This window comes from Mastomys coucha, unplaced genomic scaffold, assembly GCF_008632895.1.
Source record: "Mastomys coucha isolate ucsf_1 unplaced genomic scaffold, UCSF_Mcou_1 pScaffold12, whole genome shotgun sequence".
NCBI classification, from domain to species: Eukaryota; Metazoa; Chordata; class Mammalia; order Rodentia; family Muridae; genus Mastomys; species Mastomys coucha.
This window is the reverse complement of record NW_022196894.1, coordinates 83017358-83027538: the sequence shown is the minus strand read 5'-3', so window position 1 is coordinate 83027538 and position 10181 is coordinate 83017358. Positions and strand designations below refer to the sequence as shown.

Here is a 10181-nt window from a genome sequence, read left to right as displayed (position 1 = left end):
AAAGGTTCACTCTTTTCCCCAGAGCAGGCAGGGCTGTACAAAGTGCTGGTCACAGCGCTGTTTCGGCGTCTTACACCCCCAGAGTGACGAGGTGTGGCGTGAGGCCAGCGCGGAGGCTGCCCCCTCCCCCTTCAGGCCCCGAGGCGCAGAGCTCGGTTTAGCACCAACTGAGCTCAGGGGGCGGTGTCGCAGGGTTGGGGGAAGAAGGGAGGGGCTCCGATGTGGCTATAAAGGGGCGGCCGGGGCTGCCTGGTCCTTGCACTCGCTGGAAAGCAGCTCAGAGCTAAGTGCTATCTCAAGGCCAGAGCGCACAGCCCGGCGGAGAGAGCAGACCCTTGCTCAGATCAAGCCAGATCGCGGCCAAGGCGGAGGACGAAGAGTCCAGCCTCCTATTCTGGACTTGTTCCCTAGCTCCAGGGCGCTTCTCGATCCTGCAGCCGCCAGCAGTGCGGAGCCTCTAACTCGGTGCCGGAATAAAAAATTCCCGCGCGCCGGGGCAGCTTCTTTCTAATTGACCCGGAGCTTCGGCTGCTAGTTCTGCACGAACTTTCCAATCAAAGTGATCGTGAATTTTAAGCATCCGGAGCAGGCCAGCGAAGCTCTGCGGGTCTAACCGTCTAACCAGAACAAGAGTTCTCTGCGGTGCAGTGTGCGGTGTCATGCAGCCAAAAGTCCCTTTGGGGTCACGCAAGCAGAAACCCTGCTCCGACATGGGGGACGTCCAGCGGGCAGCGAGGTCTCGGAGCTCTCTGTCTGCACGCATGCCGTTGCTGCTCCTCGCTTCCATAACAATGCTGCTATGTGTGCGGAGCGCACACGGGCGCCCCACGGAGGAAGATGAAGAGCTGGTGCTGCCGTCGCTGGAGCGCTCCCCGGGCCACGATTCCACCACACGCCTCCACCTGGACGCCTTTGGCCAGCAGCTACATCTGAAGTTGCAGCCGGACAGCGGTTTCTTGGCGCCTGGCTTCACCCTGCAGACGGTGGGGCGCAGTCCCGGGTCCGAGGCACAACATCTGGATCCCACCGGGGACCTGGCTCACTGCTTCTACTCTGGCACGGTGAACGGCGATCCCGGCTCCGCCGCCGCCCTCAGCCTCTGTGAAGGTGTGCGCGGTGCCTTCTACCTACAAGGCGAGGAGTTCTTCATTCAGCCAGCGCCTGGAGTGGCCACCGAGCGCCTGGTCCCCGCCGTCCCCGAGGAGGAGTCATCCGCACGGCCGCAGTTCCACATCCTGAGGCGAAGGCGGCGGGGCAGCGGCGGCGCCAAGTGCGGTGTCATGGACGACGAGACCCTGCCAACCAGCGACTCGCGACCTGAAAGCCAGAACATCCGGAACCAGTGGCCTCTGCGGGACCCCAAGCCTCAGGGCGTCGCAAAGCCATCAGGTATAAGAGTGCCCCCCACCCCGAATCTCTCAGTCTACCCGCTCCCTTTCTTTACGAGGCGTGATTTGGGGACACACTCCAGATCGCCTCTGAATGCGAATGACTCAGACCTGCAGTGAATTGAGGTTCTGGGTAGTGACCTCCACCCCCCCAAAAAAATGTTTGACCAAACCCTGCTTGAATACGTATTTGCCCAAATAGTTAATAATTTAAGAAAGGTGAGAAAGAATCAGAGGCCCCGCAGATAAGGGCGAAGCGTTTCCCCCGGGAAGCCTATAATCCGACTCCTTATTCTGGAGAATCTCTTCCCATCCCTTTAAATCCTTTAGTGAATGTATGAGTTCACTTTAACTAGGTTGTAGTTTCGCGCTGAGTTTTGTAAAGTCAGTCCGTGTGTGCACGTAGCGCTCAAAGGAGGGCGGAGTAGAGGAGCAGTAGTGACCTGGATATGTGTTCAGGAGCCTGGGCAACGGAGTGGTGATCTCAGTTCTGTGGCCTTTCGTCAGTCCCCTTCCCCCATTTGAAAAGCTGACCCCGATGACTGGAGGCTCCGGGGGCCCCTCGGCAGAACCTGCTTGGGAGGTCTTTGCTCAGCTTGCCCCGCCTCCATGCGCCTCCTACCTCCGCCTCGCTACTCGCACTCCCTCTCCCGGCAGAGGCTGTGCTCCCCAGAGCGTGGAATGTAAGCCTGGGCTGATCCTTCCCGCTACACTTTCGCCTGACTCTGCTATTCAGTCCCTACTAGCCTGTTAGTTCATTTTATCATTCAAGTTTCTTTTTGCCCTTTTCTAGATTTCTCCCCCTTGTCCGACTTGTCCTAGGAGCTGGTAGTCACTTTACGACTTCTCTGATGGCTGAGTCTCAGCTGCCCGAGAAGGGCCGTTTTTCCAAACAGGCAACACTGGTTTAAGAAATTAACTTATTTCCCCCGGGGCACTAGGAGTGAGAAGAGGCAGGAACCTACCGCTGGGCAGAGTGGGTGGTCCTATGCCCGGAACTGGATCGAGCCGAGAACCCCCTGGGACCCCTTGAATGAGAGAGCTGAGCCTTACAGACTGAGACTCCCCAAGCCCCACCCCTTGGCAGAGGCTCCCCGCCCTGCCCCATGCCTTCCACGTGGAGCTGGATGATCTCATTCAGGATTTCAGCCCTGGCTTCAATAGTGAAAGGGTGACTCAGGGCGCTCTGCCTGCTTCTCTTTGCCAAGTTTTTACTACAGCTGGGCAGGATGATATCCATACTGCCTTACTCAGGCCATGGAGTTCTCAAAGGCCACAAAAGAAATCCTGAGGACATATACCTAGACAGGTTGATCTATTGAACTCTGTTGAGTTTTCATTTGTTTGTTTCTTTGCTTTATTTAAAGCAAAAGAAAAAAACCTTTAAAAAAATAACATTCACAGTTTTTAGAAGATGCAAATATTTGTTTTATTTTTGTTCCCCTGTGTATTTCGGTTTTATTTACTTTGACTAGGTTAACTTTCTTAATATACCCCAAGAAGGTCACTATTATGAGAAGGACTGCCCATGAGCAAACTTCCTTTTCTTTTTTACAGGACCAGGAGGCATAAGGAAGAAGCGATTTGTATCCAGCCCCCGTTATGTGGAAACCATGCTCGTGGCTGACCAGTCCATGGCTGACTTCCATGGCAGCGGTCTAAAGCATTACCTTCTAACCTTGTTCTCGGTGGCCGCCAGGTTTTATAAGCACCCCAGCATTAGGAACTCAATTAGTCTGGTAGTGGTGAAGATCTTGGTCATATATGAGGAGCAGAAGGGGCCAGAAGTTACCTCCAATGCCGCTCTCACCCTTCGGAATTTCTGCAGCTGGCAGAAACAACACAACAGTCCCAGTGACCGTGATGCAGAGCATTATGACACAGCAATTCTGTTCACCAGACAGGTAAGATAAGTGGTTATCAACCATTTCATCACCTGGGAGGTCAGCCTTGTGCTGCATGGGATGGGGCGGGAGTGGGGGGAGATGGGAGGGTGGGGATTGATTGCAGAGGGGGAAACAGGGAAGGGCGATAACATTTGAAATGTAAATAAAAGAATAACCAATAAAAAAAAGGCATCTCATCTGTATTGCCTCATTTCCTTTTTGGTTATAGGCTAGCTTAATCTGTCTTGCTTATTTCTATTTTAAAATTCAACATCTCAAGTTGCACAGTTCTATTTTAAAAGCATTACAGGAAACCTTGCTTAGAGGAGCATGTAGTCAGTCCTTCATGCCCAACAATAAACAGACATGCTTCAAAGTGCATGTGAAGACTCGCCCTGCTGAAGAGCTAAGTATCGAGTCCACTGTGTCCTAGTTAAAAGGAATTTCCCTTGTCTCTTTGTAGGACTTATGCGGCTCCCACACGTGTGACACTCTCGGGATGGCTGATGTTGGGACAGTATGTGACCCCAGCCGGAGCTGTTCAGTCATAGAAGATGATGGTTTACAAGCCGCCTTCACCACAGCCCATGAATTGGGTAAGTGGGCTTCAGAGTATACATTCAGCCCAAATGCATGACTACAACCCAATAAGGCAGTCTGATTTGACAGACAGAAACTATCCCAGACTAGGTTGCTACTTTCGCCACCAGCACTTTTAGAAATGGGAGGGTATATTTTCCACAATTTCAAATGTGGTCTTATTAGGACGGGAGAAAGAGCTCCAAACATTTGAAAGTTGGCATTTCTATATACACCCTGATCAAAGTGAGTGTCTAGTAAGAGAACAATTGAGCTGCACAGGATCACAGCTTAATGTCCATTTTGTCTGCTTCCCAGGCCATGTGTTTAACATGCCGCACGATGATGCTAAGCACTGTGCCAGCTTTAACGGCGTGAGTGGGGATTCTCATCTGATGGCCTCGATGCTCTCCAGCTTGGACCATAGCCAGCCCTGGTCGCCTTGCAGCGCCTACATGGTCACGTCCTTCCTGGATAATGGCCACGGTAAGATGACAGCGCCTTCTTCCAGGCATTTCCACTCCTACCTTCCTCGTGTAGGATTCTAGTTAAATGAGCTCCATGGTTCTTGCTCATTTTTCCTCTTTTACAATCTTCTCTGTCAAGATCACAAATGGTAGTTCTTTACTTCCACTGCATCCTGCTCCCAAACTTTATTCATTCATAAACAATAACTTCTCGCCATTGAGGATAATGTCTGTTTAAAAATCTAAAGTTCCCTAGCATTGGTTTTCCCAAAGTGCTAAAATTCATGTGGCTTTTAATGTCCATTATACATAGGCATGTTTTTTACCAAATATGTGTTAATAATTGCCTCTTTCTTCTTTCTTTTCTTTTGCATTTTATTTTATTTTTTAGGTGAATGTTTGATGGACAAACCCCAGAATCCAATCAAGCTCCCATCTGATCTTCCCGGTACCTTGTACGATGCCAACCGCCAGTGTCAGTTTACTTTTGGAGAGGAATCCAAGCACTGCCCTGATCCAGCCAGCACATGCACTACCCTGTGGTGCACTGGCACCTCTGGTGGCTTACTGGTGTGCCAAACAAAACACTTCCCTTGGGCAGATGGCACCAGCTGTGGAGAAGGGAAGTGGTGTGTCAGCGGCAAGTGTGTGAACAAGACTGACATGAAGCATTTTGCTGTGAGTTTACTTAATGAAACCTATCTATTTGCAACTCAGAGTTGAGAAGACCAAAGTGATGTTTAAGGTCCTTTCCCAGATAAGTTCCTAAAATGTCTCTCTGTAGTTCTAACATTGATATCTGTATCTCCATTTAGACCCCTGTTCATGGAAGCTGGGGACCATGGGGACCGTGGGGAGACTGCTCAAGAACCTGTGGTGGAGGAGTCCAGTATACAATGAGAGAATGTGACAACCCAGTCCCAAAGAATGGAGGGAAGTATTGTGAAGGCAAACGAGTCCGCTACAGGTCGTGTAACATTGAGGACTGTCCAGACAATAATGGTGAGTCATACTGGACTTCAGCTCTCAGTAACCAGGCAAAGGCGATGTGCCCACAACATGTGGTTGGAAGCTGGAAACTGGGAACATCATCATCACGGTCATTCTCTTTTCAGGAAAAACATTCAGAGAGGAGCAGTGTGAGGCACACAATGAGTTTTCCAAAGCTTCCTTTGGGAATGAGCCCACTGTGGAATGGACACCCAAATATGCTGGCGTGTCGCCAAAGGACAGGTGCAAGCTCACCTGCGAAGCCAAAGGCATTGGCTACTTCTTTGTTTTACAGCCCAAGGTAGGTACTTTTACATGTGTATCTTTGCCAAGGAGCCTAAGCTGGGCTTGCTGCCGTTTCATACCAATGTTTGGGCTTGCTTTACCTATTAATCTGTGTTCAGTTTTGAATTTGGAATACTTCTAAATTCAGGAGCAACTTCTTGCTTTGGGATTTGTGTTGCTTTCCACTAGGAAGGAAGCTTAAATCTCGCTAGCATTTAAAATAGTCTTGCATGTGTTTAATATTGCTCCTTTATATCCAAAGAAGGGCCCTTTGAACACTGAAGAGCATCCCTGTAAAACTAGGTTTCACATACAGAAATTCATGGTTAGATAAATTACATATTAACACGCTGTCCGAGAGTTGTAGAAAGTAGTCCAAAGTACTTGTGACCGGGTACCTAGTGGCCACACATACAAACACACTAATTAAGGTGAGTTTGATAATTAAAAATTCATTGTTGGAGCACGTACTTTGAACAAAGAGACTCGTCATTTCTTTTGGTGTTTTGCAGAGGGGATAATGGAGGGGAAAATGGAAGTAAAGTTGCTTAAGTTTGTCATGAATTCTCACCATTATAAGATGGGAAAATATATCCAACATGTGGACGAAGTATTTAGCAAGTGATTTATGAAGCACCTTCAGCTACAACATATTATTCTAGGCACTGTCCACAGAATAATCAGTGTGACAGTGAACACTGCTTCCATTGACCTTAGCAATAGGGGAGATAGGCCAGCAAACACATAAAATCAAGACATTTATAAGCTTTGCAGATAGCTACACGGACTGTTGAAAACGCCAAAATGAAGGTTAACATGTTGCATGTGAAGAGGAGAATACTTGCAGCCTGGGAGGAGAGCGGAGAGGAGAGCTTTCCCAGTTGCCATCACATCAGATACTTAACCACCAGATGTATGTTATGTCCGCAGGTTGTAGATGGCACTCCCTGTAGTCCTGACTCTACGTCTGTCTGTGTGCAAGGACAGTGTGTGAAAGCTGGTTGTGATCGAATCATAGACTCCAAAAAGAAGTTCGATAAATGTGGTGTTTGTGGAGGAAACGGCTCCACATGCAAGAAAATATCAGGAACAGTCACTAGCACAAGGTAAGTTTCAGAACACGCCTGCATTAAAGATGTGGTGTTGGTCAGTTGGAAGAGAGCCTCCCTTGTGTCCATCAGACCCTGGGTTCAATCCCCAGCACTACATAAGACCTGAGGCACGTACCTGTAATTCCAGGGAATGGGAGACAGAGACAGGAGTGACAAGACTGTCAGATGCTCAGGTCATCTTTGCTACATAATGACTTTCAGGTCACCTTGAGCAACATGAAAACTTGACTTGAAAAACAAACACACAAACAAAAACCAGTAAACCCAAGTACTTCATGTAATCCCAATGTTCGGCAGGCTGACTTGGGAGCATGGTAGCTATAAGATCTAGGTTAGCCTGGTCTACATAATGAGTCCCAGTATAACCTGGTCCACAAGTGAACCCTTATCTCTAAATACCTAAATTTAATTCATCAATATATGAAAGAAAACACGTGCTTTAGAGACCGTGTAATTTTGATATATAATTTTATAGGGCTAAGGAAAAGTCACATTTGAAAGAATTGTATATTTTTAAGCAACATGGTTGATTAGCCAATTGAAAGACACATACCTGTTCTCTTTGTCCACAGACCTGGGTATCATGACATTGTCACAATTCCTGCTGGAGCCACCAACATTGAAGTGAAGCATCGGAATCAAAGGGGGTCCAGAAACAATGGCAGCTTTCTGGCTATTAGAGCCGCTGATGGTACCTATGTTCTGAATGGAAACTTCACTCTGTCCACACTAGAGCAAGACCTCACCTACAAAGGTACTGTCTTAAGATACAGTGGTTCCTCGGCTGCGTTGGAAAGAATCCGCAGCTTTAGTCCACTCAAAGAACCCTTAACCATCCAGGTTCTTATGGTGGGCCATGCTCTCCGACCCAAAATCAAATACACTTATTTTATGAAGAAGAAGACAGAGTCCTTCAATGCCATTCCCACGTTTTCAGAGTGGGTGATTGAAGAGTGGGGGGAGTGCTCCAAGACATGCGGCTCAGGTTGGCAGAGAAGAGTGGTTCAGTGCAGAGATATTAATGGACAGCCTGCTTCTGAATGTGCAAAAGAAGTGAAGCCAGCCAGTACCAGACCTTGCGCAGACCTTCCTTGCCCACATTGGCAGGTGGGGGATTGGTCACCGTGTTCCAAAACTTGCGGAAAGGGTTACAAGAAGAGAACCTTGAAATGTCTGTCCCACGATGGGGGTGTGTTATCAAATGAGAGCTGTGATCCTTTGAAGAAGCCAAAGCATTACATTGACTTTTGCACACTGGCACAGTGCAGTTAAGAGGTTTTGAGGACAAGATAGCGTGGGAGGGCTGATACACTGAGAGTAAGAGTGCTGGAGGGATCCCATGAGTCAAACCAGTAAGCAGTGAGGTGTGGCAATGAGGTGTGTGTAGGGGATACATAGCAACACAGGTAGATCAGGATACTATCCTGCCAGTTCCATTGGGATAAGGTAGTTAATGAGGAACTGTAGCATCTGAAAGACCATACGTAGATAGCACTAAGAAGCCCCAGAGCACTATTAGTATTTCTTTGGTTACATCTATTGCACAAATAATTTTCAGAGTCTGGCAGAAACATGGCAAGCCCTGTTGCATGGTACTAACTGCATACTTTGTATCATGGGGATTGGGAAAGGCAAAGCAGAAAGATGGTAAGACTGGATTTCAAACAAGGCTTACTTTCTATCACTGGAGGCAAGGACAAGGAGTATAAACAAGATCATTATTTAAAGTTGCTGGCTGCTATGGTTTCAGGGAAGGTTGAAGCATCATTCCTATTGATAGTGAAAAGTTCAGATTGTTCAACATGAGAGAAAGGCTCGTCTCGATGAAAGAACCCCTGATTTCTTCTTATACAATCTCAGTTCTTAACTATAATTCATGTTGAGGCAGAAACAGTTCACCTATTTATAAAATGTACATTGAAAAAAAAGTGAAGTAGATGAGGTACACATAAAACCTCAAGGAACAATGAGCAACACGCCTCCTTCTGTGCTTTCTCCTAAGGTAAGCCTGCCTGAGGACTGTGGATGTTAAAGATAATCCATGGCTCACAAAAGGCAGTAAAATAGGACATGTCATGCCAGAGTAAGAATGGGGTATAGAGATCAGGGTCCCGTGAGATGGGCAACATGTAGATCACTCATCTCACATGGGAGGCTGCTGCAGGGTAGCAGGTCCACTCCTGGCAGCTGGTCCAACAGTCGTATCCTGGTGAATGTCTGTTCAGCTCTTCTATTGAGAGAGAATATGACTGTTTCCATATGTATATGTATATAGTAAAATACATTACTATGAACTGTATGTACTTTATAAGTATTGGTTTGTTTGTTCCTTCTAAGAAGGACTATAGTTTATAATAAATGCCTATAATGACATATTTATTTTTATACATTTATTTCTAATGATAAAACCTTTAAGTTATATCGCTTTTGTAAAAGTGCATATAAAAATAGAGTATTTATACAATATATGTTAACTAGAAATAATAAAAAGAACACTTTTGAATGTGTATGCCTTTTTTTCTGAAATGGGATTAACTTCTGGGCAAGAAATCTGATGAGACACAAACATTGAATTTCAAGACAGTTTTAAAATTTGGGTGAATGAACTCTATTTCCTGTTTATAGACATACTAATAAAAAGGACATTGATGATGTCTTTAATGATAAGATTGTTAATATTGTGGTTGGCAAATTACTGTAAAAAGCCAGACCGTAAGCATGTATGGTGTTGTAGGCTATCTTTCCTGCCATACCATGTGACAGTGAATGCTTTGTAGGACTGAGAGCAGCCATCAATGACATGTAAATGATTAACCATGGCTGTGCTTTAATAAAGCTGTATTTACAAAAACAAACGGTGGGCCAGATTTGTTCTGTGAACTTGCTTGCCAACCCGCAACGTGATAAAGTAAATAGAAAATGATTCAGCTTCTGATGCGTTTTGATTTTTGTCTCCCTTAATTTTATCAAATAAGTAAGAATGCATGAACATATTTAAGCTATTGAGTAGAAACAGTGCCTCACACATTTGGGACAGATATGAGTGGTGAGCTAATACTGTGAAATATTTTCCTCCCTCACCAGTAATACTGAAGTTTGGGGGAGAAATCTTGGACTTCTATAAAAAATTAGTTTTTGAAAACTAAGTACTGATGAATGACAAGTTCAGATTATTTTCATTGTGCTGTTGCTTTTAGAAAACTATTCACTAGAAAACAGGCAGTGTGCCCAACTACTGACATATATAACTTTCCATTCACCTTTTAGTCTCCTCAGCATGATGTTTTTACATCCCATAACAAAATGCCTTAGTTGCTTAGTGTGTCCCCTAACAAAACGCTAACTTCAACTTTAGTTACTTAGTGTGTCCCCCTCAGCAATGAATGGATGGTTCTCATGGTTCTCAGGAATTAGCTATGTCGTCACAGGCTAAGGTGTGGTGGGAGTAGGGACATAAATTGGGTTACCTTTTCA

General features: G+C 46.2%; 1 protein-coding gene across 1 annotated transcript; it reads left to right on the top strand.

Annotated features, from left to right (window-relative positions):
- The first annotated feature begins 258 nt into the window (after positions 1-258).
- Positions 259-9562, top strand: Adamts1 (ADAM metallopeptidase with thrombospondin type 1 motif 1). Its single transcript, XM_031364316.1, has 9 exons — positions 259-1389; positions 2946-3292; positions 3738-3870; positions 4172-4339; positions 4712-4998; positions 5136-5322; positions 5436-5611; positions 6526-6701; positions 7280-9562. The coding sequence occupies exons 1-9, from the start codon at positions 660-662 to the stop codon at positions 7977-7979; spliced, it is 2904 nt and encodes a 967-aa protein (XP_031220176.1). The 5' UTR covers positions 259-659; the 3' UTR covers positions 7980-9562.
- Positions 9563-10181: the final 619 nt, after the last annotated feature.

Excerpts from the sequence above, each read along its gene's own strand:
- Adamts1 (XM_031364316.1), top strand. The coding sequence starts at position 660 with ATGCAGCCAAAAGTCCCTTTGGGGTCACGCAAGCAGAAACCCTGCTCC. Across the intron at positions 3,871-4,171 it reads CACCACAGCCCATGAATTGG|GCCATGTGTTTAACATGCCG; the intron begins GTAAGTGGGCTT and ends TCTGCTTCCCAG. Across the intron at positions 5,612-6,525 it reads TCTTTGTTTTACAGCCCAAG|GTTGTAGATGGCACTCCCTG; the intron begins GTAGGTACTTTT and ends TTATGTCCGCAG.